The following is a 27,107-nucleotide window of genomic DNA, read 5'->3' as shown; positions in this document are numbered from 1 at the left end:
AAGGCTCCTGGGCTTCACAGATTTAACTCGGACAGTGAGAGGGGTCACTGAAGGGTTTAAGTAGGACAGGAATGTGGTCAAATTTATGTTTTAGAAAGATCGACTAGTTCACCAATTGTATGATGGGTTTGAGGCATCTAAAACTGGAGACCATTAGACCATTTGGGGCAGTTGTCCAAGCACGTGGTACCAGGAAATGGCCCTGAGCCGTGCAGCTCAGGGTGGAGAGCAGGAAGAGGGGTGGAGAGGTAGGTAAGGGGCAGAAGGGACAGAACTTGATTTTGCTTATAGTTCAGTCCAGTCATCTCAGTGTGGTCTCATGAGTTGACTTTTCGGGGGTGGATACCTTGTATCTGTCCAGCAGAGGTAACAATAAAACAAAATAAAGCCACTGACACCTGGCTGTGCACTCAGCCACAAAGGAGGAAAACAGTGGACAAGCCAAGCAGGGACAGATTTGCCCTGTTTTGTAGAAAGTGAATGACATTTTTCAGTGTTAACCAGAACGTGTCTTGATAAATACAGTGAGGGCAAAGACAGCGCACGCTAGCTCTGGGTTTGTCGCTATGCTTTCAGAAAGAGACATACTTTCGCTCTTCCAGCATGTGCGTGGTCCTGGAAAGATCTCCAATCTGCAGGAACAGAAAGATATCTGTGCCTGCCCTTGGAGCATTCACTGTATCCAGTCATGTAAATTTCTCTAATGACTATTGAGAACTCATGAGTTGGGGACCCAGAAATGATAACAGACAACATGAAAATGATTTTTTTTCTTTTTTTTTAAATTAAATTTAATTTTTTTCAGTGTTCCAAAATTTATTGTTTATGTACCACACCCAGTGCTCCATGCAATACGTGCCCTCCTTAATACCCACCACCAGGCTCACCCAATGCACTACTGCCCTCCCCTCCAAAACCCTCAGTTTGTTTCTCAGAGTCCACAGTCTCTCATGGTTTGTCTCCCCCTCTGATTTTCCCCAGCTCACTTCTCCTTTAGATGAGTTAGGTTCTCATGATAAGGCCCCGAGTCCATTCTTCCCTCAAGGCAAGAGAAAGGGGCTTAAATGTGAATGGTTCCAATATTCTAACTATTCTAACCACTAGGAAGTTCGTGTTTGGCTCAGACCCGTGACCTTGGTTACAAACCTATGCCCATTTCCAGTGACCCTTTTGCCATACAGAACACACAAACTTAACCCTGCTACCCTCTCCCTCCTCCCAAGGAGCCCTGGGCGACCTGGTAAGGTTCAAATTTCAGAGTAGAGAGAAAGTCCACTAAGACTTAATCTTGCATCCTTTTCACAGGGCTTTTAGATGATTGGTTGTACAGTTTAATTTGGAAACAAATTCCTGGTGCTAGCAATCTGTAATGATGTTAATGCCATAAAAATAATCAGGTTTCAGTGTTGAATATGGACGCTTTCCGCGACAATGATGAACCGTTCTACGCACAGCAAGAATTCCCTTAAGCACTATTAATAGCATTATGACAGTCATTTAGAAATTAATAATCATCGTATTTAGGTTGTTTTTCCAAAGCACCAAGAGGCTCAGAGGCTACAATAATTTTAATATCTCAAGATGGCTCCGGGGGCACCAGGGTGGCTCAGTGGGTTAAAGTCTCTGCTTTCTGCTCAGGTCATAATCCCAGGGTCCTGGGATCGAGCCCTGCATCAGGCTCCCTACTCCGCAGGGAGCCTGCTTCCTCCTCTCTCTCTGCCTGCCTCTCTGCCTACTTGTGATCTCTGTCTGTCAAATAAATAAATTAAAAGAAAAAAAAAAAGAGGGCTCCGTATGGTGATTGGATAGGCACTGCTTTGTTCGGGTTCCAAGGATCTGGGAGTGTGCAGGCGAACCAGCTTGGTATTTAATTATCCTTTTGGAAAATGAACAACATGGATTTTCCTTGACGTACAATGGGGTCACATCTGGATGAACCCATTGTAAGTCGGAAATACCCCAAGTCAAAGATGCACTTGTTGTACCTGACGTCTGGAACATTGTAGCTTAGCCTAGCCTACCTTAAATGTGCTCAGAGCACTTAAATTGGCCCACACCTGGGCCAAACCATCTAACTCAAAGCCTCTTTCATAATCAACTGCTGACTATCTCACGTAACTTACTGAATACTGTACCAGAAGTGAAAACCAGTGGTTGTATGTCGGTTTTGGGCTCTGGTGGTCACGTGGCTGACTGGGGGCTGCAGCTCACTGCCACTGCCCAGGGTCGCAAGAGAAGTCATGCTGCCTATCGCTAGTCTGGGAAAAGACCAAAATTCAAAACACAAAATCTCGTGTCTCTGAAGGCATGTGGCTTTCACACCGAGAATGGTATAAGTTGAATGCTTGTGAAGTCAGGGACCATATGTACATGCTTCTCTGAGAGGCCACCTGTTCCTCATCTGCTTCTCCCTCACCCGTGTTAGCTCACACCTTGGAGGACTCACAAAGTAGAGGAGTGTGTGGGAGTTTGCTTTCCTACTGAGAAACTAGTTGATGTTCCAGCTGCAACAATGAACTGGAGTTCTCTGGCTATCAGAGTTTCTGCTTCTGATAGTTCGTTGGGTGGATGCCTTAGATCCATACATTTTATTTCTACTCTGACAGTCTCTGGGTGGGAGAGGTGGGGGCTTGTTTTTCTAGAGCGAGAATGCTCTGGAAGTCCAGTGAGTCGGTCTCTGGGGTTGACAGGCTGCTCTAGGGAACAGAAAGGCAAGAATTCTGATATCTCTCTGTTCTCAGGAGAGGCTGAAATAGAAGATTTTAAACATTATTTTGGTGAATTGGTGATTTCCATTCATAGCTTTAGAAACTACCTAGAGATGGTTGCATGACCCATGGTAAGATCTGGGAAGAGAGACAAAGGCCAGGGTTTAACAGATCTGTGCTTGTCCTTGTAAATGCCAGGTCCATCCAGAACCTGCAGAGCCATGGAACTAAGCATCCTGCTGAGCAGTTGGTGGTGATACAGGATCCACCCTCTTTTCTTAGGTAGAAATGGTCCCGAACCTACTTTACAGACTCGATCAATTGTTAGATTCTCCGAGAACAATTTGGATTTTACCCCTCCCGTCATGAGCAGATGGCTTTAATTGTGAGGGACAGACTCTACTTTGAACCAGCCTTGATAATGATGGGGATTTAAGACAGAATAGACATGTCTAGATCCAGGGGTTCAAAGTCTCCCATCAGGATTCTGCTTTTCTCTTTATCCCTTCCAGGTCACGTTCCAAGGCAGGCTTTCTCTAGGGCAGATGGCCTTCCAGAGCCCCAGACTTATACTTTTTTTGCACCTGAATCTCAGAAGGAGTCAGATTCTTTCTCTCCCACTCCATTCCTTAAAAATGCTTCCGATAGGGGCGCCTGGGTGTCTCAGTGGGTTAAAGCCTCTGCCTTCGGCTCAGGTCATGATCCCAGGGTCCTGGGATCGAGCCCCACATTGGGCTCTCTGCTCAGCAGGGAGCCTGCTTCTTCCTCTCTCTCTGCCTGCCTCTCTGCCTACTTGTGATCTCTGTCTGTCAAATACATAAATAAAATCTTTAAAAAAAATGCTTCCGATAAACTCTACTTCATAGCCATTTGGAGCCGAGAGCTCCTCCAGTTGGCCTATGTGGTTCAAGCCACCCAGGTAGGGGAAGTGGGAGACTTTGAGTGACACCCACCCAGGTCAGAGGCTGAGAACGGGTCTATCCTTGAGGAAGGGATGTGGGAAACCCAAGAGCAATATACACAGAACCCTGTGCAGCTTCTCCCAATTATTACATTGGGGTTATATTATAGGGTTTGGGTCAGACAGGGCTGGTTCGAATATTAATCCCACTGCCTACCAACCGTGTCTTCTCCGACAAGCTGCTTAAGTATACCAAGCCTCAGTTTTTTTATTTGGTTAGCGGGAACAGTGACAGTACCTGCATCAAAAGGTAGAATGGTAAAAATCTGAGCAGAATGAAGAATTCAACACAATGCCTAGCACATATAATAGGGACTCAATAAATATTGGCAATTTTTATAGGCAACTTTTATAATCTGGCAACTGTCAAGATGAGTAAGAATGATGGAGTGGACATTTTTATTGTTTTTCTGTTTTTGAACCAGAAGGAAGTCATTCCACACATTTCAAAAGATCAGTATCAAACAAATTTTTAAAATATTTGGCTCTATTTTCCTGGAGTTGTCAGAACCAACTCTAGAAAAAACTGAGACCATGGGCTGCTCTGCTCAATTCTGTGAAGAAAAGATAATTGAAGAAAAAGGCAAGCTGGGCTCTAGCCTCGTCCCCTGTTCTGGAACTGCTCATCTGACCTCCACTGAGGGGCTCTTCCTTCAACCCCTGGGCTACCCTGGACTGCAGCCCCCTCCTGCCTTCCTCCACATAGTGACCCCAGGATAGATGTAGTTAACCAGAATTTTTCTTTTCCATTCTTTTTTTGGGAAATTCAAGAGTTTCATCAATATGTCCAAGAGAGTCTCTCTCCTCCTTGGGACAGCTCTTTCTGAGCTTTTCCTATCCTGTGCATGGGGCACAGGGACAGACCAGGGAAGACTCTGACGGACACCAGTCTATGACTCTGTAGGCCAGGGACCAAGAGGACTTTGTAGTACCCAAGAGGGTGCACTCTGGTCAAAGTGCCCTGGCTCACATTCCAACTCACTACTTCCTGTGTGGGTGACGTCACAGAGTCATCATGAACAGTAGAGGAGGGAATACACCAAAAGTACTTAGAAGAGTGAGCAGTGTGAACCATTGCTGTTTATTACTGTTACTATATCCTTGAAACTCTTGGGATTTAAATCATGGGTTCCACGTGAGAAAGAAGTAGGAGAGGGCAGAGAACAATCAGTCAAGAATGATGGACAGAACCACCCGGGGGTGGCATTCCGTCGCTACAGAGAGACTAAAAGAGGTAGAAAATAGAGTCTGTTTCCGCAAGATACAGCCAGGAACATGAGAGACAGACAGCCATCTAAAACAACATTACAAAAGTTGTGTTCGGACAATGGGGCTGATTACCAGTGAGTGGCCAGAAGTAAGAGCCAGGAGGAGTCCCTTGGTATCCCACGTGCGGGGGCGACTTTAACAAGGATGTGGGGATTGAATCAGGCTCTGAAGAAAGGGAAATGTTTGCAAAGATAGGAAGGACCATCTTTGGCCGTAGAATAAATGGACGGAGGTCCCACGTTTGGCTGTGATGGAGGTTTCAAGAGTTGATGTTGAAGAAGTGGTAGGTGAATCTGAAACTTCAGCAGGTGTTGAGGAGGGAAGGAGTTTGGAAATAACATTTTAGTCAACAGGGAGCCTTTGGATAGGGAAGTGACCTGCCAACAACACTGTTCAAGGAGCTAGACCCCAGCGGGAGTGAATAGGGTGAAGCCAAGAGGGAAGAGTGCAGGGGGAGGAGGGACCAGTCCACTCAGGATTTATGCATAAAGGCCCTACTATGTGCCAGGCACTCACTGTAAACAGATCCAGGCAGACAAGGCCTCTGCTTTCAGGGTGCTTAGACTCTAGTGACTTAGACTCTGTGACTGGCAAAGCCTAAAAGATTTACCGTCTGTCCCTTTATAGAAAAAGTTTCCTGACCCCTGGAATAAAGAAAGCAGCATAATAACGAAATGCAATTTCTGAATCTCGACTGGTTCCTGTATCAGGATAAAAAAAAAAGAAAATATCACTAAACAATTTCAGGGAGAATTCTAAAGAAAGAGTGTATTTTAGATGACATTTCAGAATTCACATGAATTTTCTTGGGCATGACAACTGTAGAGTGTGTTGCATGGTGTCCTTCTTAGGTGTTAAATGCTGAAGTATTTAAGGGTTACGTCATGCTATCTACATTGTATTTGTAAATGATACAGCCAAAAAAAAAAAAAAAAAAAAAGAATAGAAAAAGAGAAAAAAAAATACAAACAAAATGTCCAAAATATTAATTGCTCACTCTAGAAGAAGTGTTTATTATACTGTTCTTTCTATATTTCTGTAGACATAAAAATTTTCAAAATAAAATTTAATTAAAGAAAAATTAAACCCATTTTCATGGCCCAGATGTCATGTTCACGGTAGGTAGGCCGTGTCCCTACCTACCAATGCAGGATCTTCCAGGGCCTTCCTTTATGATGGAGGAAACACTGGGGACTAGAGGTGGGCGGCCTGCCCTTTAAAGATTGCTGTCACTCTGGAAGGCAGCCCAGACATGGTCTTCTCTTGTAACTTGGGGATTTTGCTTGTTGTCTCTTTTGCACAGTAATTCCATCAAGCTGGTGAATCTGCTCTCCATATTTATCAGCACATGGCTAACAGCAGCGGGGTTCATCCATTTGGTAAGTATCCTTGATGAGACTTCAGCTCTGGCTTTTCTGCAGTCAGTCCGTCCCTGTGTCATTTTATGACTTAAATTTTTCTCTCTGAAGGACACTTCAGCTTCGCTGCAGAATGTAGGAGCAGGAGAAGCAACTGCACCATTGTCTGGGTTTCCAACCCTTTTACCTTAAACTAGTTCCAAATGGTGAATGATGTTCGCTTCATTAACCTGCGTTTTTCAGTTCACTGGTTTGGTGGATTTTTCACCCTGTCTGCAGTAACCCCAGTAAGCCACAAGATGGCAGTGCGTCCTCAGCCAACACTTGAAAAGGTCTTCACGACAAGGTTGGGCGTTTGACCCACATCTCTTAATAAACAACCAATTCAGATCCCTCAGTTTCTCTCCGCTTCCCCCTTACAAAAAGCCACCTCTGATTATTTTGCCTGATTACTTGTCAAGTTATTTTGTATCTCCAAAATGTTAATTCTTCTAAATTAAGGATTCTTTGAAAGGCATCCATTATTAAGTCAAGTTATTCGCACCTCCTCAAGGAAGACCTTTATTCCTGCTTTTAGGGACCACAGCTTTTGTTGGAAGTGTGTTTTGCACAAGCACAAACTGTTAAAACTGGAAGGAGCCTCATCTCACTCTGAAGTTTTGAATAAATAAATGTGCCTTCCCTTTACTAAGCCTCTATCTGTGTTAAGGGGAGGAAGGTGCCCTTAGTCACCTCCCATCATTGGGATTTATGTAATTATCGTGGGAGGCAGGCCTGGAATGGAAGCTGGGGCTCTCATTCAGTCACTAGATCTGAGGGCTTCCCCGCCCACCCTTTTATGCTGATGGAATTCTGGGCTGAAATCCCTCTTCGTAGGTAATACCCTCATCACCGTATTTGGTCTTCAGTAGTCCCGTGGGGTGAGCTCACCGTACATTTTGGGAAGTAGCTTCTGCTCCACCAGGAAAGCTCCATGAATATGGCGCGTTGAGCTCGAGAAGTGACGTGTGAAAGAGGCTAGGTTTTGGTTTTGGAAACTTTCTGCCGAGGAAGAACCAGAGGCTTGGTGGATTGGGGGCCTGGTGGCTGGCTGCCCACACGGGCCATGCTGGTGGGTCCCAGGCAACTGCCCGTGTGGTGTACGGCAGGGCTGAGATCCCAGGAAGACCTGGAGATCCGGCCGCATCTCTCCCTCTCTCCTGAGAGTAGTAGCTTGAGTGTCTCTCTTGCCTCACTCACAGCTTTGCTGGTGGATCAAATTGACGGAAAGGTAAGGTGTTGTGTGAAGTTGGGTGCGCTGTACCCCTGGGGACAAAAGGCTCCCAATTCATGCACTTCCCCCTTGAGCATAAGTATTGCCTCTGGCTGATTCGCCAACCGCAGAGTTGAGTTGTTGCTACAGAGATCAATCTGTAGGCTGCACAAAGCTGAAAATATTTACTATCGGGTCCTTTACAGACAAAGCTTGCTGACCCTCAGTCTAAGGGGTTGCGCAAAAGCAAATCACTCTCAAGAGATCGACTTTCATGCGCTCGGGGAAATTCTTGCCCTCTGCAGGGTAGAGCCATCCCTGACATTCTGCAAAGCCAGGAGAGCAGAATCCGACTCTGAGAGATGCTGATGGGGCTTCAGGTTTAAGGTATGAATGAGCGAAGCCCACCAGGCATCACCTTGGTCAAAATGATGAAAAGAGAAGGCCCCTGGTGGGAGAGTCTTGAATTTCCTCGGGAGCACATGAGCCAGGCCCTCGGAGACTGAGCAGGAACTCACAGAGAAAGGTCAGGGCAGGGCTCTCTGGCTCTTTCCTTGAAGGTAATGCTGTAAAACGTGGCTGGAGGCAATGCTTTCAGACTCTGCTGCCTTCAGATCTTCAACAGTGAGAAGAAACCTGGACTAGGGATATTCATCTCTGCTCTTTCCCCTTCTCTGCCCCATCATCCTGGAAGACAGGTGTGTGTTACCACCCCACTTTCTCCGTGACCTGCACAGAGGTTCCGAGTCATTGCTGCAAAGCTCACCCGGGGCCATAGATGCCTGGTGCTGAGGCCGCTAGAGGTTTTGGTTTCCTGGTATATTTTATGCACACAATGTCATTTTTTCTCTTCCCTGTCCCCTTGCTTTAGGTGGAGAATTCAGGGGACCCATGGGAGAATTTCCAGAACAACCAGGCTCTCACGTACTGGGAATGTGTCTACTTACTCATGGTCACCATGTCCACTGTTGGCTATGGGGACGTTTACGCGAAAACCACGCTTGGGCGCCTTTTCATGGTCTTCTTCATCCTCGGGGGACTGGTAAAAACTCTTTATTACGATGTCGATTTTTATGGTCATTAATATTTTCTACGATCCATTTCTTTAGAGCTTTGTATTTTAGATTCTGTGTTTCCACATTACCAGCAAGTGATCACCTTAGCGTTACCTCCGGGCTAAGTAAACCCAAATGCAATGGTGACTTTCCTGCGTGTTTCTTAGCTATGTTAGACTCGTTTCCCAGAGACCCAGGCGCCCTCCCCTTGTCGGGGTCAGCCTTTTCACCAGGAGGAAACCCAATGGTCTTCAAGAAAGGGATGCTCACTTATTAAGTGAGAGTGTCTGTCCCTTGGTAACGTAATTCAGCAGCTTGTTCTCAGGGAGGATAGCTGCTGTCCCCGACCAGTCCACACCGTGGACACTCTCTAGACAGTTTGCGGTTTCAAGAGCTCCCCCCCACACCTTCACGATCCTCCCCTAACTTCCAACAAACACTGTGGCTGGGGCCTGCCCTGAAGAGTAGGGTCCCCGCGGAGGACGGGAAGCCTAGGGGTCTCCTGCAGGGGGATGTCCTTGCGTGACCCCAGTGCAGTTTCCTAAGCAGCCGACCAGCTCCACGATGCAGTGACCCGTGGGGTGTCCCCGCCGACCACATCAGAAAGTTTCGCTGTTTGCTGTTCTGACCTTTGCAGGTCGTAACGGTCGGTTGTGATGTAATGTTCAAGGGGGATTTCTGGCAACACGTCGGTTGCTGCCTTTTGTCTTTCATGGTAGCCCGTTTTGAAGTTGAGATTTTTGCTGTGTATGCAGAGATTAGAATCCTCCCTCGCACACAGCTTCCATGTGTGTACACCGCACATGCGTTTATAGGATGCATATCCGGCTCTCTGTTCTGTATGCATACGGCACATATACATTTACAAAATGTATATGAATGTACATGTGCGTGTGTCCACTGGCGCAAGCATTTCCTCCGCGCCGGGGCGGTCCCTGCAGGTCACGAGACCCACCGATCCAGCCACAAGCACAATGTTTGTTGGACAAAACATGGCAGATTTGTGTTTCTCCTTGCTATTCCGTCCTCCTATGTGATTTCCTAAATTTACCTTTTGTACTTTTGGATGATTTTTTTTTTTTTTAAACAGAAAAAGTGTATGTATTATTTTAATCTTCTTTTGGTGTTTACTGTCTTTCGTCACTCAAAACGGCGTTGATTCTCCTGTGAATTTTAACTAGAAATGTCTTCTCCTGCCCTTGTGTGTATGTGTGTGTGAGTGTGTGATTTCACCAGCATGCACCCCTTCTAGTGACTTCCTTTCAGCAAGAAATGTTGAATGTCAGTTTCTTTATTCCTGTCTCCCTTGCATTTATCCTGACTGTGATTTTTTTTTTTTTTTTTTTGGTAGTTGTCCAGGTTGGCTAATGTTTGTTTTGTCCTGTGTATTTTCAGGAGCTTGCCCTTTTTGTGTCTTTATTTTTATAATCCACTTTATTAGTATATACCTTTGCAGTCCTAACCCTTTTGTGTTTTCGGATCTTAGAGCCCCCTCCCCTTCTGAAAAGGTCACCCCCTTTCTTTGGCCTGTCTTTTCAGTCTCTCTTCTGTCTCCTGTCTTCTCCTCAGGCCATGTTTGCCAGCTACGTCCCTGAAATCATAGAATTAATAGGAAACCGCAAGAAATACGGGGGCTCCTATAGTGCGGTTAGTGGAAGAAAGTAAGTATGCCAAGAGGTTTTGCTGCCTCCGCTGTGGTAGAATCCTCTCTGCATGCCATTTTTTTTTTTTTTTTTTGGCTCTTTTTTCTTTGTTTCATGCATGTAGGCAATGTTTGCCCGCTACGTGCCCGAAATTGCTGCTCTCATCCTGAATCGGAATAAATTCGGCGGGACTTTTAACAAACATGGAGGCAGAAAGTAAGTCAGTTGCATCAGAAGAGATGGGGTTGAGTGACTTTCCAGAGCCCCTCTGGCAGTGACGCAGGAATCCTGCTCTCTCCTCCCCTCCCTCAGAGGCTTCTGTGAGGGAAGGACCATATTCTGTGTGGGCTGTGATGTCAGAATTACCCCAGGAAGCTTTTCCCCCGTGGACCACCTACCCAGACGTGTGCCCGTTCGTGGCCCTACCCGTCGATCCGAGACGTATACTGCCTTTCTCCTGGAAGAGGTTCCTAGATGACGGGGCCTGTATTTTCTGTTCTAACCCCTCCCCAGGAAGCCGAGCTCATTCATTCTTCCCATCAACAGCCTCAGGGACTACATTCTGGTACCCCAGACGAATGTGAATGTGATGCCATCCTTGGGGTTTTGTTTGTTTGTTTTTGATTTTAGTGCTGCAGTAACATGGGATTGTCCTCCAGCAGGGAGGCCTTAGGGAGGGCAGGGTCAAGGTCGCCTGGCCTACCGTCAAGGCATTGTAGCAGCCAGGAAAATGATTCTCTTCAGCCAGGAGGCCCCGAGCTTATCCTCAGAGGGACAATTACGTTGTTGAGATTCCTCAGGGCAAGACACATTCTATCTGTGGCATGTTGGAGCACGGGTCCTATTCCCAATGAGGCTTTCGTTGGGCTTCCTGTACCTCAGCGCTTTCTTCTGGGGGACTGGCTCACTTTGTGGTCCAGTCATTCCACCAATCTCCAAATCACTGCAAGCCTTCATCACCAACCAGAAGCCTGACTTCTCTATGGACAGCGGGGCCTCAGCCTCTCTGTCCCTGGCTGGAGCGCCAGGCAGGGCTGGTGGCACCCATTCTTTACTTCACTTTTTTTTTTTTTAAAGCTTTTTCTTGGGTCCTCAGCTTTGTTGTTTTTGTTTTTGTTCAAACATCCAGAGAGTAAGAGGCACACTTGAGGGTTAAGGCACAGCTCGAGGGATGTGTCCCTGCGTGCACGCTCAGTACCTACCATCCAGATCAAGATGGGAGGATTCTCATCACACAGACCTTACAGTTTTTTCAGTCCTACAAGCTCTGATTGCAGAACTGGGTCTCCCCCCTCGGACACGTTTTCAGATGAACTCTTTTTGTTTTGTTTTTTAAGAGAAAATAAAACCATAGTACCGCCCTTCCCCCTCACCTCCTCCCGTCCTGTTGGAGGGAGCAGATCTCATCTCTTGTGGGTGATCCCAGAGCCTCCTGAGCTCAGGGGTCTAGTCCTTCGTACAGAAAATGAGGAGGTGGGGAAAACAAAACAAAACAAAAACAAAAACAAAAAACCCAAAACTCATTTTCTTGAACTGCCCAGAGGAAACCAGTTCCCTTTCAAAGGAACAAAGGACAGTGGGCGAGAGGAGGCCAGTTGGCATCTCTTCCATGCCGGCAGCCCATTCCTCCACCTTCCCTCTAATGGAGCCCTCCTCTTCCTATTACCTTAACAGCCCTGGATGAGATGAGAACCAAGCTGTTCTGATTTTGGGGCCATTGGTTGGATCCAAAAGGCCAGATAAGTCCAGAGATTCCCATTGGTCATTTATTCCATTGCCAAGAGGAAAACAGCTCCTCTGCCCATTTCGCCTCTAAGGTGTGAGCAGGTCTCCATAAAGCAGACGGCGTTCTGAGGAACTGGGCTCTCTGTACGGCCTCCCACCCCACTAGCTCTAAGCCAGCATTTCCTTATCACAGCCCCCAAAGAAACCCATAAAGTCAGTTGCCCCGATGTGTACATGGACCATGTATCTTGACTCTCACTCCGGGTACAATGTTTTTCTCTAACTAATTTTCCTGGTCCAGTGTGGGTGGGCTGGGTGACTGGTGGCTTTTGTCAGTGGGCGCCCCAGAGGGCGCCTCAGAGCAGCGGCCTCTCACCCGCCCCTGGTCCGATCTGGTCATCTTTCTCGCCTTGGCACTTCCACTCAAACCCTCGAGGGCTGATGACTTCAGATCACAGACTTCCCGTGGCTTTTGTTCTGTCTGTCTCCGTCATCTTTTATCACGGCCTTTTAGCCTGTTTTTTTTTTTTTTCTCTTTCGCTTTCTCTCTTCTCCCTTTATGAAAATACACACTTTGCTTTTAATGTGCTCTTTGGGTCTCCGATGTCCCCCGACCCTGAGGACAGAGAGTAGGTCCTGTCATCAATGCCGGGACCGGGACCGTTCATTTTACTTTACGTATTGTTTCCTGGTTCAAAAGCTAATTACTAAGTAGTTTAAAGAAGCCCTTTGGTCACTTAGATCTTTCATCAGAAAATATAAGCTTGGGAAAGGAACAGTAATAAAGGGCCATTAGCACCCTTTGTTTGATGTTGTTTTTCAGTCAGTAGAACAAGATTGATGAAATGTTATGTTTGGCCAAAATTTGAGTTTTCATTTGGAATTCAGTGTTGAGAGAATGGGCTGTCAGAATCAATAAGTTTTCTTTCGCTTGGGATATGGGCATGTGGTAGTAATTAGCAATATAAGGTCTTTAGTTGAGCAAGCAAGCATGGACTCTGGCAGCAAACATAATGAGAAACTACAGTTGTTCTATTTCTAACGTCAGAAAGTTTCCAGATAAAATTAAATGCATTTGCAAAAGGAAAGCAGCTAAACTTTGTTGAAAGATAGAGTTCAGACTCTTAAAATAGCATGCTTTGCCCCATGTTTCTGTGTATGCAAAAATCTACACACTAGACTTATGGACGCACGTACGTATACTCTTCTCCCCAGGGTTTCATCAAGTGAATGCCCAGAATGTAATTAAAACATATACACAATAGAGGGGATTGCGTGTGCGTATTTTACGTAGGAAGGACCTCTCCAATGATGCGCTGACAATTAACTTGTCAAAGAATTTAAGGGAACTTGTGACCCAAAGCTACAGACATGTACAACTTTGAAATCTAAAGATGATTTAGAGGGGAAAAAAAAACCCCAAAACCAGAAAACCAAAAACACAAAAAATTAGGCAGAGAAGTTTAAGGTTTTGTTTATGCAACACCCAATTTCAGGATATTGGAGAACATGGAGACTTTTGTTGGCGCCTCATTTTCGGTTTTCATCTATGTGTTGGGCGTAACGTAAACAGTCCACATCACATCCCCAGACATCTTCACCATCAACATGGGATCAAGGGCCCGAGTGGCTTTTCCCAACACTCGTATCAATGTTCCTCACTTGACCTCCCACAGGACCTCTAGAGCCAGTGGTAGATGTGGGGACATGTGCACATGTGAGCATCCACTGTTCTCTACTTTATCTTATTACGATGTATCGGGGCTCCTAAGAATAGGAATTGGGTGTCAGTAATCAGGGGTCCAATGTGTGGCCTATGCCTACAGTCTCTGTGGGCTGGAGGTCTTGGGGACAAATGGCCTCTTGGGCTGAGACCCCAGATTTTATTCAGAAGGGTAGACCGCCTACAGCCCAGCCTGCATCCCCCAGGGGGCACATTGCTCCTTCTCTTTTCCTCCATGTAAAATCAAAGCTGCTCAGAGGTGGGGGAGCAGGGGGGTGAGGCTCCCATGGCCTTTGGGATCCCGGTTTTTTCTTCTTCCTCTCATAGCCCCTTGCCATTTCCCCCAGAGATTTCCTCTGTGTGTGTGACTCAGCCACTCCTGCTTAGTTTATGAGAACTGACAAGATCATGATCCGAGGTCATATGGCCAAGGGCCATGAAAAATAATCATCCACAGAGAGGAATCCATCTGCTGTTAGAGGTGGCCTGGCTGGGGAGCCATCCAGACCTTGTGTTTCCCATGATGGGCTTCTGGTGCCCCAAACTGAGGCAGTCCTTGGTCAGGTGTTTGGGAAAAGGGAGAATGAGATGTGTTTGGATTATTCTACTGGTTTCTGGTAGCCAAAGGCTGAGAAGGTACAGAGAGAATTTATCATGCTTTTTTTACATAAAAATGAAAACAGATACTTTATTATGTTCTTTAATGTAGTGGTCATATTTTAAAAAGTATTCAGTAATTTAACAAGAATTTCATGACCTAAGAAATACTGGAGCACAGTTTGTTTCCTGCCTCCCTCTCTGTTCCTGTCATTGTGGCTACCGGATCCTTTTCAGTCTGTGGAGGTTCGCCGTATACCCCCGTGCCCGGCACAGTGTGGGTTGTGTTGGGTGCGAGGGGTTCAGCGGGGAGCAAGCTACCCGTGGACCTGTCCTCAGGGTCATTGCGGTCACCAGGAGGTCACAGGCAATGTGCCAGGCTATGAATGACAAAACCACCAAGTACAAATTTTAATGCCTGTGGCAAACAATGAAAACAAAAAAGACTAAAATTCTGCTATAGAGACAAACAGGGATGAGTTACCCTGAAGAAGTCCTGGGAGGTGCCATTTCAAAGGAGGGCCGGGTAGAGCCTGTTCCCTGGCTGCTGACCCCAGCTTCTGGTTCTCCTAAGCCGAGGAGAGCCAACACCCTAGTTTTAAAATTCATATTACATGAACCCCTCTTACAACCATCCATCTTTGGTTCTACCTTCACGGGACTAAGTCTTAAAATCCTATTTTCCTCTCAGGTTCGGCTTTGCCTATACAGTCGTCCTCACTGACTAACTGAGAGAGGGCAGTCTTCCCTGATTCCTTATTATTGGGTTCTTATTTAATTCTGTGCCTCTTCTCACATCAGAAATTGCCTCCTCTTCTCTCTGTGTGTGTCTTTTGTTCCTTTCTGAGACCACTTTCTATTCCCTCCTGCCTGGCTGTCTTGAAGTCCCACTCCATTCTCTCAACCACACTCCAGCTTTGCCCGCTGTGGTTCGAGACCACTTATTGTTTTTTAAAGGATTGGCACCTTAGAGGAGCTACTGTGCCAGGACAGACATTGCAGTGGATCCTTGAACAACACGGGCTTCAAGGGCGTGGGTCCATGTACATGCGGACTGTTTGGGAGAAATACAGTACAGTAAATGTGTTTTCTCTTTTTTGGGATTTTCTTAGTAACATTTTCTTTTCTCTACCTTATTTTATTATAATAACACAGTCCGTAATAAATGTCACCTACGAAATTGGTGTCAGGTGACTATGTTCCTGGTAAGGCTTCTGGGTCAGTAGTAGGCTATTAATAGTTGAGTTCTGGAGGGAGTCAAAAGTTACATGTAGATTTTTGACCACACGAGGGTCGGTGCCCCCATTTATTCAAAGGTCAATGGTATTTCTTTACAAAGACTCACTTAATCTACCCCAGAGTCTACGCCCTCCCCAGGAGAGCTAGCGTGAGTCCTGCCTTCATCACCATCATCCCACATGTAATTATTGTGTGTTCACTACACACAAGCACTGGGGATAAATGTAGTCACACCCATAGAGATTTCCAAATATGCCACAGCACTCTTGAGCTATACATTATTTGGCCACCAAAGTGGTTGGGGAGTTCAAACTCAGAGCTTACATAAGTTTGCCCTCTTGGTTCCCAGAGGTGACCGTGTTCCTACGATAACATTTCCATCTGGACTTTTTCTGATAAGGGCTGACTCTAGCACTTGGGAATAGGATGTGGGGTTAATTCGTGTGGTGTTGCCTTGGACCTGGTACCATACGTCTTTCCTTTCTTTTCCCCTCTACACACAGCGCGGGCAGTACTCCCTCTCCCTTCTGCACAGCTTGATGTGGTCCGTGGGGGTCTACTCCTATGGGGGGTGTTTCCTATAGGATGCCATTCATGATTTCTAGATCACAGACATCAATCTGGTTGAAATGTCACCGAGGCTTTGCTTTTCACACAAACTTCTATCCCTTGACAAGCAAGCCGTTCAGCCCTCTCCTTGCGCGGCCCACGTGATGCGCAGGCTGAACTCCCAGCGATGTTTTCAGATTCCTCGATTTTAAAAGCCATAAATTAGCAAATCATCAACATATCACCAGGAAGGATCATCTGGTAGCCATTCTAGTCAGAAGGAAACACAGGCCCCAATAACTGATCTTCACAAAGATACGAAGAACTGTAGACAGACAGATACAGTAAATACAAAGACAAACAGATAATTCAACTTGACAGACCATCTTGGACTGATTAGACATTCTGCTTTGATTAGCATTAAACTTCTGGGGGAGGAAAAAAGAATTGAGATTGCCCTAATACTTTGGGAAAATGACCCCTTGACTACTTCTGAAATTCAGAACCGAGGGGGCAGATACCCAAAGCAAGTGTCATTAGACGCTGTGTCGTATAATGTAATATGCTAGGTATTCCCTTCTGATGCGAGGGGTCTTGGTGGGTGTGGAGGTGGGTGCTTCTCTCTTTGCATCTGCTTTGGATTCTTGCAAGCCACATCTTTAGTCCCTTTCAAACTTGAAGGTCTATTTAAAGAGACCAGGATGCATATTAAATCAATTTCCTGATAATACTAATGGAATGAAGGCTTGTCCCCCCTCCCCTCCTCCACTTTCCTGCTGTCTCTCTTCCCTTCCACACACTTATCAAAATGTTCCAGCTATTGTTCTGAAAACAAGAATAGAAATGTAGGTGGGAGATGAACTGTGTACCTAGAAAAAATAAAAAGTCATATTCAAACCTAGACTTTTGCTCTTAGATAGTCTTTCTTCTATTAAAAAAAAAAAAGAATTCCAAATATGACTTTGCTAATTATAATCCCTGAAGAGTCTTTCTGCTCAATCTCACGTTTGATTGGGTGAATCCTCTCTGAGTAGGTTCCACATCTAGAGAAGAAACACCACCATTGGAGAGCGTGTTGTACTGCGTTTTCTGCCTTCCTGCTATGTCCTGCATTGTGATAGAAGTCTTTCCAGAGCTGTGCACCATGGTTCCTAGTAGACTTGGGGTTTGTCCCACTGATGCTGCCGTCATGCACCAGGAAACTTTCAACTGTCCAAGCCCATTGTCTCTTTCTATTAAAAGAACTTTAGAGGCTGTTGCAGTGTGAGGCTTATGGAAACCTGATTCTGTGTCTCTCAGGGTTCAAACTCCCACATCTAGTGTGAGTGTTGCGTAACAATGACCTGCTCCCACTCCAGAACCGTGGGGACGGCTCCAGATATGGGTACCGATTTTCAGTAAAGGCAATCTTATCTCCCCTCTGTGTGCCTTCTTAATTAGGGGACAGGGAGGACATTCAGAGACAGGTTCGTGACCATCTCTGAGAGAGGTTTTGTGACCTTAACTACAGACCTCAAAGGCAAATGCCAGCTGGGCTGTAGAACAGATTTAGGAAAGTTCCCATCCCAGCATGTTTGCTCAGCTTACAAGTATGCGAGCCCCTGCTGTGCCCTAGTCACTGTGCTAAGTGCTGTGGTTAAAGGATGTGCAAGAACACATGATTATGCCTTCCTGGAGCTTACCTGAGACTTTGACCCATCGGAACCATCCAAGCTTCTAAACAGAAGCTTGATGATGTAGGAGCATCATTCCAGTGAAATGCTTTTTTGGCAGGAATCTTCGTCAGTGAAATCATGAAGGCTGCAGACATTTTAGAGGGAGTGCTTCTAACAGCAGTTGATAATTCATATTGTTAAAACGTACCCATTACCTTAGTTTGGGGCAAAGATAGCAGGGGGACTTGTGCCCCCCAAAACCTGTAGATCTAATGGTGGACCCAGTCCAGTATAGATGCAGAGTGACTTGAGAGGGTGGGGAAGTTGCTGATGCTCCCCCAAACCCCCTCTTTTTCATCCTCTACGGCGACCCCCAGTGGTGTGTTATGCCTCAGTGAGCCCTGGAACCTGTGGACTCCTCCCAATTCTTAAGTGTATAACAGATGCTGGAGGCTAGCTAGAATGCTGGGTCTACTCAGGGTGGACTGGATAGCTAGTGGTGTGGGCTGACTGGGGCCACACCCTTGAGTACGACTGGGGAACAGGGCCACAATGTGTCAACTTGATTGTCTTTATGGGAAAGTAGTCCCAACAAGATTGCTCTAGGGCCATGGTGCATGATTTACCAGGGATGTTGGCAGGGAAGTGGGGCTGGCGTTTTACATCAAAGCTAACATACCTCCCCTCCACAATGGCCAAAGAACGAACCATTTCTTTGCTCGAACTTGTTTTCCCTCTATTCTACCTTTATCCCCGGAGGGTGTGGTTCACCTTTGCCCTAGTCTTGTCTTGTCAGGGTCCCTTGTGTTCAGAAGCAGTGCCACCCAGTGGAGACAGGCAAATCTACTTTCATCTACAACAAGAGAGTGCTGTTCAGCGCCCTGATTTCTCTGTAAGAGCAGAGCACCATCTAGGATTGGAAGAATCAGGTCAAAGCAAGACCGACTTACCTGAAAATGGCCAGAGGCCACCAAGCCTGCAGTCATGGGATGAATAAAACATGGAAGGGCAAGGGTGTTGGGCAGAGCCAGGTAGGTATGGAATTGCCTACTTCAGATGGCTGTATAAGTCCTCTTCCAAGAAGGAAGAGAAAAGAGGAGAGAGAAAGAAACCAAACACCACCAGCCTACTGAGTCCTCGTGAAAATTAAGTGGCTCTTCCAGTGGGGGGGCTCGTTGGTTATAGGTAACAGAAATGGATTCTTGCTCACTTAAGCAAAAAAGGCATTTTCTTAGAAGGTTAGAATACCTTACAGAGGTATTCAGAGGAAAGCTGATGAGCAAAGATTTCAGAAAGGACGTGTTTGAGCCAGGCAAGCAGAAATTCAGGGATGGTCATGACAGGGTTTTTCAGGCAGGAGGGATCCTACCGGGACTTAGGTCAGTCCATGCAAGACTGAGAAGCATTGATTGGCCTAGCTCAGGCAAGGCACCTTGATTCAAGGTCCCAAAGCTGTATCTGATTAGAGAGGACTGGTTCCACAAATTAAAAATGAGGTACCACTGACAGAAGAGAGGGTACCTGCTGGACAGGTCAATATAACCTGTGCCTCCTACATTGCGGTTGTCAGAATTTATTGATTTATTTTTAAAAATGTATTTATTTTAAAGCGAGAGATTGAGAGTCTTGGGGTGAGCAGTAGAGGGAGAGAGTCTCATGTAGACTCTGCGCTGAGCCCTGAAGCCTGATGTGGGGCTCAATCTCATGACCCCGAGATCACAACCTGAGTTGAAACCAAGAGTTAGATGCTTAACCAACTGCGCCACCCAGGTGCCCCTCAGAATTTATTTTTAAGACTTAGACAGAAGCTCCTTTGTAGCAATAAGCTACGAAAGAGGTGTGGTCATCCCTTATGTGTGGTCTGATTGTGGAGACCTAATCATGATGTCGGATGTGGGAGGCATAGATGCAGACTCCTCTGGTGTGGGTTACGTCCTGACCATCTGCATATGGGAAGAGGCACATGCTTTGTGCAGAAAGTTATGGTCTGGTCAGGATATCTCCCTATTCACTGAGGGAGCTACCAGGAGTCCGTCCCATGACCTTGGGGCTCTGTTTTACAGAGGTGCCTTTGCTGCACTGTTGGGGACTATTTGCTCAGCCTTCTGCCCCTGTTGAGGGAAACAGCAAAACAGCCTGTCTCTTCCACGATAGCTCTATTGACAGCTGGATGAGATGATTACTTTATTCTCTTCCTCACTAGGAGGGAGAAGGCATTTCCTCTTTTTGTAATTAGCAAAGGACTAGCTGTGGCCCTGGGTAGGAGATTTTCTTATCTCTAAACCTCCTTGGGCTTTTCACTTGCTGGTTTTGTTTTTTTCCATTTGTGTTAACCGGAAGTGGCTACAGGCAGGGTTTGACATTGTGGCCTCGAGATACATTCCCAGTTGTTTTGTTTTTATTTTTGTCCTCCTTACGTGGACTATTCTTGTACAAGTTAGCAGAACCTGGTTCGTAGATCTGAGGTGGCAGAAGCAGCCAGTGATCTGACAGGCTCGAGATTAACCGTTAGGTTTCTTCTACACTTGCGGTGGCAGAGGGTGGCCAAGACAAGCACACTTTACCAACCAGCCTCTTGGTCAGTACATAGTTCCAGAAAGCCCAGCAAGCTTTGGGGTTCCTGAGCCAGGTCTCAAGGTAGGGTGGAAGGATGGGAGCCACACAGCCTGGGACTAGCGTTTGTTGGCCAAAGGTGAACTCCCGTACGTGGAAGTCTGTTCCTGTGGAACAGGCTCTCCATACAGGAGGAAGTGGGAAGGCGGGAGGTGGATAAGCTTTCTTCCTTTCGAACAGTGGGGTCCTGCACCTCAGGGGAAAGCCTCAGTAACCGTCACCCTGAAGGACACAACCCAAACCAGGTCAGGCTGTGTGACAAAACAGCCAGAGAAAGCACCACAGGTGACAATGGAACATCAAGGCCAGAATCTGCCAAAACCTCAGCTTGAATGAGAGCGTATTGGAGAAATAGTTGTGTGGACACTGAATGGTTCCAATTCAACCTTGGAGGGACAACATGGAGTACTGACCACTGTGTGATTTGAGTTGTAGGGCCTCTCACCACCTGTACCCTGCTTTCTGCATGATAAAATGCTGCTGAATTGCCTTGACAAGTCCTTCTTAAAATTCATTCCCATCAAGCTGGTGGCTACCAATGGTGGCCGGGGGGAAGGGGGGTGGGTGGAAAGAGCATGATTAGAAGTCTCAGCAGAAAGACAGAAGAGATTCTAGCATATGTATTTGATATAAATATTATAGTTTTACAGAGACATCTAGATCAATATATGCCACGTTTCATCTGCCTCTCTGACAAAGTGAGCACAATGTATTCAGGGAAAGCTGTATAGGATTTTCAATTTACTCTGTGTGATTTATTGTGACAGGATAGCTATGGGTTTTTTAAGTTCTTTATACTTGTTCCAGTAAAAATGGATATAGTATCTTTAAAAATAAACAGCCCAGAGCTGTGCATTTTACATTGTCTTCCTAGAATGAGGCTCTTGCTAAAGAGAGATCTGAGACCTCCCTGCCCCATGGGGGGACCTGATGCAGTCAGATTTGCCTCAGTCCTGCTCTTTGGCTGTTCGAAGGGGTGGGAATGGTGGGGAGGGTGAGCAGGGAACTGAATTAGGAAGTACTGCAGACGTCTAGACAAGATACGCTGGTAGCATGAACTAGAAGGGGCAGAGAGCTGGAACTCTGGTAGGGGGAATCCATCAGTGTCTGTGGGTACAGCCCACTCTGTCTGGGCCCTTTGTTTTGTAGTGACTGGCCCCAGTCTCCTGATTCCCAGTTCAGGCTCCTTTTAGCAACATCAGCCCTCTTTCTCTCTAGAAGGCATTAAAGTAAGGAGGTAGTGCAGCACTTGCTCTGCCCCTCATTGTGTTCTGAAACTCTGGACCTCAGTTTCCACATTAAAATAATAGTGGAGGCACTAGACTAAGCATTCTGGAAGGGCCATTCTGATACTAAGATGATGTGAGTCTGTGGAGTGGGGCCCATCGCTGTCACAGTTCCCTTTTTCAAGGTTACTGGCTCTAAGCAACACTTTTAGTTCTCATTTAGCGCAACGCAACTTCAGTGGGTCTCTGGAGTCTTCATTCACTGGAGCCTTCAAGAGTTTGTGCCCCCCTGCCCCCCCGCATCCCTCTCTTATGCCTTGTGCCCTAGGTTACCTCTTCGAAGTTGTCCATTCTGAAAGGCACCAGTGGAACTGTGTTCTGAAACGTGTCCCAACTCAATTGGGGCATCCTGGCTTCCCTCCACCATCTCCAGCAAAGGAAGTAGACTGATGGAGGAGAATGCCTGGGATTTCATTCTGAAAGTGGAGATGCTTAATGATGGGAGAAGCACATCCATACTCTTTTAGTGAAGATGTACCCATACCCATGAAACAAGCACTTAATAGTTTGATAAACCCTGATACGGTGGCTAATAGTCAGGCACTATCCTTATTGTGGTTGTTACACTCAACCACTGATGCCATGTTTGCTCCATGACACGTGAGGTTTCCCACACCTAATTCGGTCCAGCCCATGTTTACAGATCCCTGTCCCCAAACCAGGCGTACTTGCTTACACTGGATGACCAACTCCATTACACAAAATGCCATCTGCTACTATTCTAGCATTTCAGACACTTCTTCATGCATCGGAGAGGAATCCTTTAATCCAACCATTAACATTAGTTTATCCCAAGAAAGATTTGTTTAGAAAATTTTAAAAACAAAGAAGTCCCATTAGATCAGAAATGGTTATTGATTTAGGTTGTTGGCCGTCTTCACAAACCACATGACCAGGCCCTGTTGAAACCCATCATTAAGAATGCCAATAGTTTAAAGAAGTTCAAATCTAGAGCCACATTGGGAATAGTGTTAGTTACCACCCTAGTATAACTTTCCTAAATATTCTCCATCGTAAATGGATTGTTTACCTTCAGGATCCTTGGGCTGGTGAGGCAGTCCTGGGCTGGACATAGCATATGATGTCTAAGATGGATATCTGCATCACCTTGCCATCCCTTGGTTTGCCAAATTACGTGGCTTTAGTGTAAAAGAACCTGGTTTAGAGTTTCTGCCACGGTTCAGCCTTTGTTGCCTTGAGCATGTGCAGCTAACATTGAGTGATCCTATAACAGGAGGATGTTTTAAGTGAGAATCATCTCTTTCCATACTATTTCCCAGGCTAAGCCTCTCTCCTGGCCCAGTGAGAATCCCTTCAGCCTCCTCTCCACTCTGTGATGAGGAGGACATGCTGCAGGCCCAGCCCTGCCCGCCGTCAAGGAGCAGAAGCTGAAATACTCCAGCCTCTGCTCTCTGCACCCATCACTTTCATCCCAGTGAGCCTTAGGGCCAGAGACCTGGGTCACATCCTGGGCAAGTCACTTTCTTGCTGTGGGATGTCAGGCATGCAACTTAAGAAAATTGAGGTTAAGAGAGGTTATCTGCAAAGATACAGGTTGTAGAAAGTAGGGTTGTTTGAGGATCAGATGGGATTCGAGAGGCCCTGCAGAACTTTACAACAGTTACCTACTGATTTATAGATATCACATGAATCCTACCATTTAATAATACTTCCAATAGCCATCATCTATTTAAATAAATCCTCAAGATAACCTCATGAATCAGGTACTAACTCCAGCCCCTTCAAAACTCTAACTTTATCATTGTAAAATACAGAATTGGTACCTTGCCTAAGACCATTTAGTTATTTAGTGTCTGAACTGAGCTAACACAGGGCTATTGTAGTATGAATCTCACATAGTAGATGTCATGGAATCGGGCACAGATAATTTTGGATGAGGATCTTGTTGGCATCCTTCAAATCGTGCACTGTGAATAACCATCATTCTGCGTGAAAGCAGTCACACCCTGCTCCCAGTCTTAGAATACTTTCAATTGTGTTTTCAGTCACTGGGGATACAACAAGCTATGCTTCTCTTTTCCCTGCAATAACATCCTTCCCCCAACTCTGGTTCCTGGAATTTTCAAAAGTCTTGATAATATTTCTGGAATGTAAATTTTCCCTTTTCACCATCCGTCGCCCTGTGCTCCTTCAGGGCCCCCCGTGCTCCCTCAGACACAGGCTGGTGGGAGCCGGTCTTCTAATGCAGATGCTGACTTAGAGAGGGGACTTCTCCCCATCCATCAACTCTAACTGCATTCAAACATGTTCAATATGTGGGCTTCTTGATAACTTCCACTCTATGGAAAACAAAATGGAGGGAAATGATTATTGGCACAAAGGGGGGAAGTCATAAATCTTCAAATCAGATATAGGACAGATTGGAACAATATGGGTTCTCCAAGGTTGCCATGATAATGTGCCTAATAACTCTCCTTGGGCAAAAAGGCAATCTGCTTTCAATCAATCTCGCTTTTTCTGAGCAAAAATACCAATTATGTGGAAGGAAGATTTTTTTTTTCCTCCCTTTTTGATAAAGGCTGCTCTCCACCCCAGAAATCATGCTGTAGCTAAAAGATATATATTCTCAATTGTCTAGAATGGTATTGGACAGCTAGCCTCAAATGAGAAAAGTCAATCCTTTTTTTTTTTTTTTCTCTCCTCTCCTGCCTGCATTTGTCTACTTCTTAAGAGAACTGAGAGCTAATTAAAGGCTTAAGGGATAATATTGATTGCATTGGAATATATTTTATATGTACCCAGCACATTTTCAACTAAGAGAACCCTGACTCTCTCTAAGGCTGAATAAATCAGCTGACGGGGCCTTTGATTCAAGGGTGAGAGGGTGAACTCATCTCCTTCCTTTCCACTTTTCACACATCTGTCCTAGAGATGAATGAGTTCAGAACAGGGAGAGGGAATGCTGGCAGATGTTCATTCAGTCCTTTGCGTACAGGATGGAAAGGATGAATGTTCAGGCATTTTCCCGGACCTATCATTGATTCGAGTCCAAGTGTGAATAATCACCAGGCTTCTACTGGTATAGAACTTTGAGCTTTGCTGTGCCTGGGACAGGAAGCTGGCTGGGTGGCATTAACTTCTCCGACCCCTCATCTGTTGGATGGGAATAAGGAGCTTGCCCAAGATCACACACATCCTTGGTGGCAGAGCAAGGGATCCTGTCTGGCTTATTCTCACATCCAGGTGAACGGGAGGACCTCCACCACATATGTGTCCTGTGGAGGTGCCCATACATCGGATTCATGCTGGCCTTGTTTGCAGTCATGGAAGTCTGTGGGCAGAAAACATTACAACTGTCCCCATGCAGCCCTGGATGTCAGATCAGGACACCCTGTGTCTTGGTCACTTTCTGAACACCCCTGGCAAATTCAGAATCAGAAATCTTATGCAAAACATGCAAATCCCTTTGCGGCCTCTTTTGTCCACATAAATGCTCATGTGCTACAAGAAATATTTTAAGAGATGGCAGGATAAAAATGTATGTAATCCAAGTGATTGGTTCATGTCTCGTGTTCTGACCCCCGATGTATTTCCAGAGGGAGTTAGTCATGTGGGTGTGGGGCATTTGGAGAGGTGGCCAGGGGACCTCCTTGAACCTGGCTGGTCCTGGCTAGAAAACAAAGTGATCGTGTTGGAACATCTCTTCTGAGACAGCCCACAGACAGTCTTTCCTTCCCAGGATGGCCTTCGCTTGCCCGGCCCCTGAGTGAGTGTGACACCGTAACAATAACAGTCCATAATGGTGATATTATTAACTGCATTGTGCATATTATTGATTTACTCTTTGTTCTGCATCATTATCCTTTCACCAATGAGTTGACTGCCTTATTCTCACATACTTAGTCAAGCACCAAATTACAGCGAAAGGGCAGGCTCTTGTAATGGCATCTAATGGAACATTGCATAAGCAATCATCACTTCCTCCCATTATGAGCTGCCTCCAGCCAATGAGCTTTCTGCCTTGTTGGAATGTGCACCGAGCAATTATGAGGTGCAGGGGGCCTAGCCGTTCTAAAATTTTTTCCCACGAAATTACGTGCTTCAGTGTTCACCCCCTGCCCGTGCCTTAGAACCTGGGCAGGGACTCAGCCTCTTTCCCTAGCAGCCTGAGAGGCACAGGGACCTGGGCTGAGCCCCTTGCTATGGTCTTCTTATTAGAAGCCAGAAGGTTGCCTCTCCACAGTTGGGCTCCAGATTTGGGTCATGGGGCTAGCCCTTGCACCAAAGGGCTTAGTCCTGATGGAGCATCAGATACTAAATGTTAAGGGCCACCGGGTAGCCAGATTGGTTCAGATTTCAGATTCATCAGATGGGTCCAGGAGCCCAAAGATGTTGGGTAGGATGATTGTCCCAGCAGTTCTGGAAGAGAGGCTCATCTCTCCAGGGGAAGCCACCATCTCTGGAAACAGAAGTCCAAACCTTGCTGGATCAAGGCAAACCATTCCTGCCTCATCCCTTTCTAGCTTCTCCCCATCTTGAAGTAGAACGCTGTGGCTCTTGTGGAAGTCCTGGGCAGCCCAGGGAAGCAGCTGTCTGGGGATGCACAGCTTGTGGCGTGATCTGCGATTCCATAGGCGTCCCATCCCCATTTAGCCCTGAGTAATGCTCACTTACTGTAAAGTGTTACATGCCCCCATTGTCGGAGGAGTTATGGCGGAAAAATGCAAAATTTCCTTTTTACTGCTTATGGCCAGCAGAGCCCATAACGTGTCAAGCCGCACATTAGCCACCCTGATAAAAGTCCGCTTTCTTACACACAAAATCATCGTTTCAGCAAGATTTGTTATCTCATTACCTGATAAGCTCTATGTCATAAACCAAGACTCATTCGGTAAATCTCTCAAGAGGACGCTTTGTGGGCAGAAAGGGAAAGATATGAATCTGCAAGGGACTTGATAATGCAGCATTTAAGCACAAGCATAATGTCACTTATTGTTCAATGCATAAAACCACTTGGCCAAACGGTTGGGCTTTTAATAGGATTTTGTGCAGCATCAGGTGAGAAGCCATATGCCTTTTCTGCCAAGGAGTCTCTGAGCACCTGCCAGCGCCGCTGCTTTGCCTCACGGCCCCTCTGGGGATGGGAGCTGGGCTTTCACGGAGGTCTGGGGAGGAGAGCAATGCTTCCCTGCAGCTGTGCGCTTCCTCTGTCTTGCCTGGGGTGGGTGCTGGGTCAGCGTGGGGCTGGCCCCATCTAACTGGCTTCTCCTGTTCAGGCACATTGTGGTCTGCGGGCACATCACTCTGGAGAGTGTTTCCAACTTCCTGAAGGACTTCCTGCACAAGGACCGAGATGATGTCAATGTGGAGATCGTCTTTCTTCACAAGTAAGGGGCCCCTGCTGTTTCGAGACCTTCCACTCAACCAGGCACCCAGAGGAGGAGTGTCTGTAGGAGTGGTGGTGCGGGCGCCATGTTGGGGGGTTTCAGTGCAGAGTTGAATCGGCCATGACC

The 27,107-nt window shown here is 46.3% G+C and overlaps 1 protein-coding gene across 12 annotated transcripts in view; it reads left to right on the top strand.

Annotated features, from left to right (window-relative positions):
• The window catches only part of KCNMA1 (potassium calcium-activated channel subfamily M alpha 1), a 722,449-nt gene that overhangs the window by 489,019 nt on the left and 206,323 nt on the right, over positions 1-27,107 (top strand). For 11 of the 12 annotated variants that reach the window (XM_082719524.1, XM_082719523.1, XM_082719521.1 and 8 more), the window contains exons 7-10: positions 6,242-6,317; positions 8,420-8,590; positions 10,173-10,264; positions 26,871-26,981. In XM_082719524.1, the coding sequence (XP_082575650.1) occupies positions 6,242-6,317; positions 8,420-8,590; positions 10,173-10,264; positions 26,871-26,981 (450 nt within the window). Of the gene's footprint in view, positions 1-6,241; positions 6,318-8,419; positions 8,591-10,172; positions 10,265-10,370; positions 10,463-26,870; positions 26,982-27,107 lie in introns of all 12 variants that reach the window. The other variant, XM_082719517.1, reaches the window with a different exon arrangement.

The sequence above is a fragment of the Mustela nivalis genome, assembly GCF_964662115.1.
Source record: "Mustela nivalis genome assembly, chromosome: 2".
NCBI lineage: Eukaryota > Metazoa > Chordata > Mammalia > Carnivora > Mustelidae > Mustela > Mustela nivalis.
This window is presented reverse-complemented; position numbering and strand designations above follow the sequence as displayed.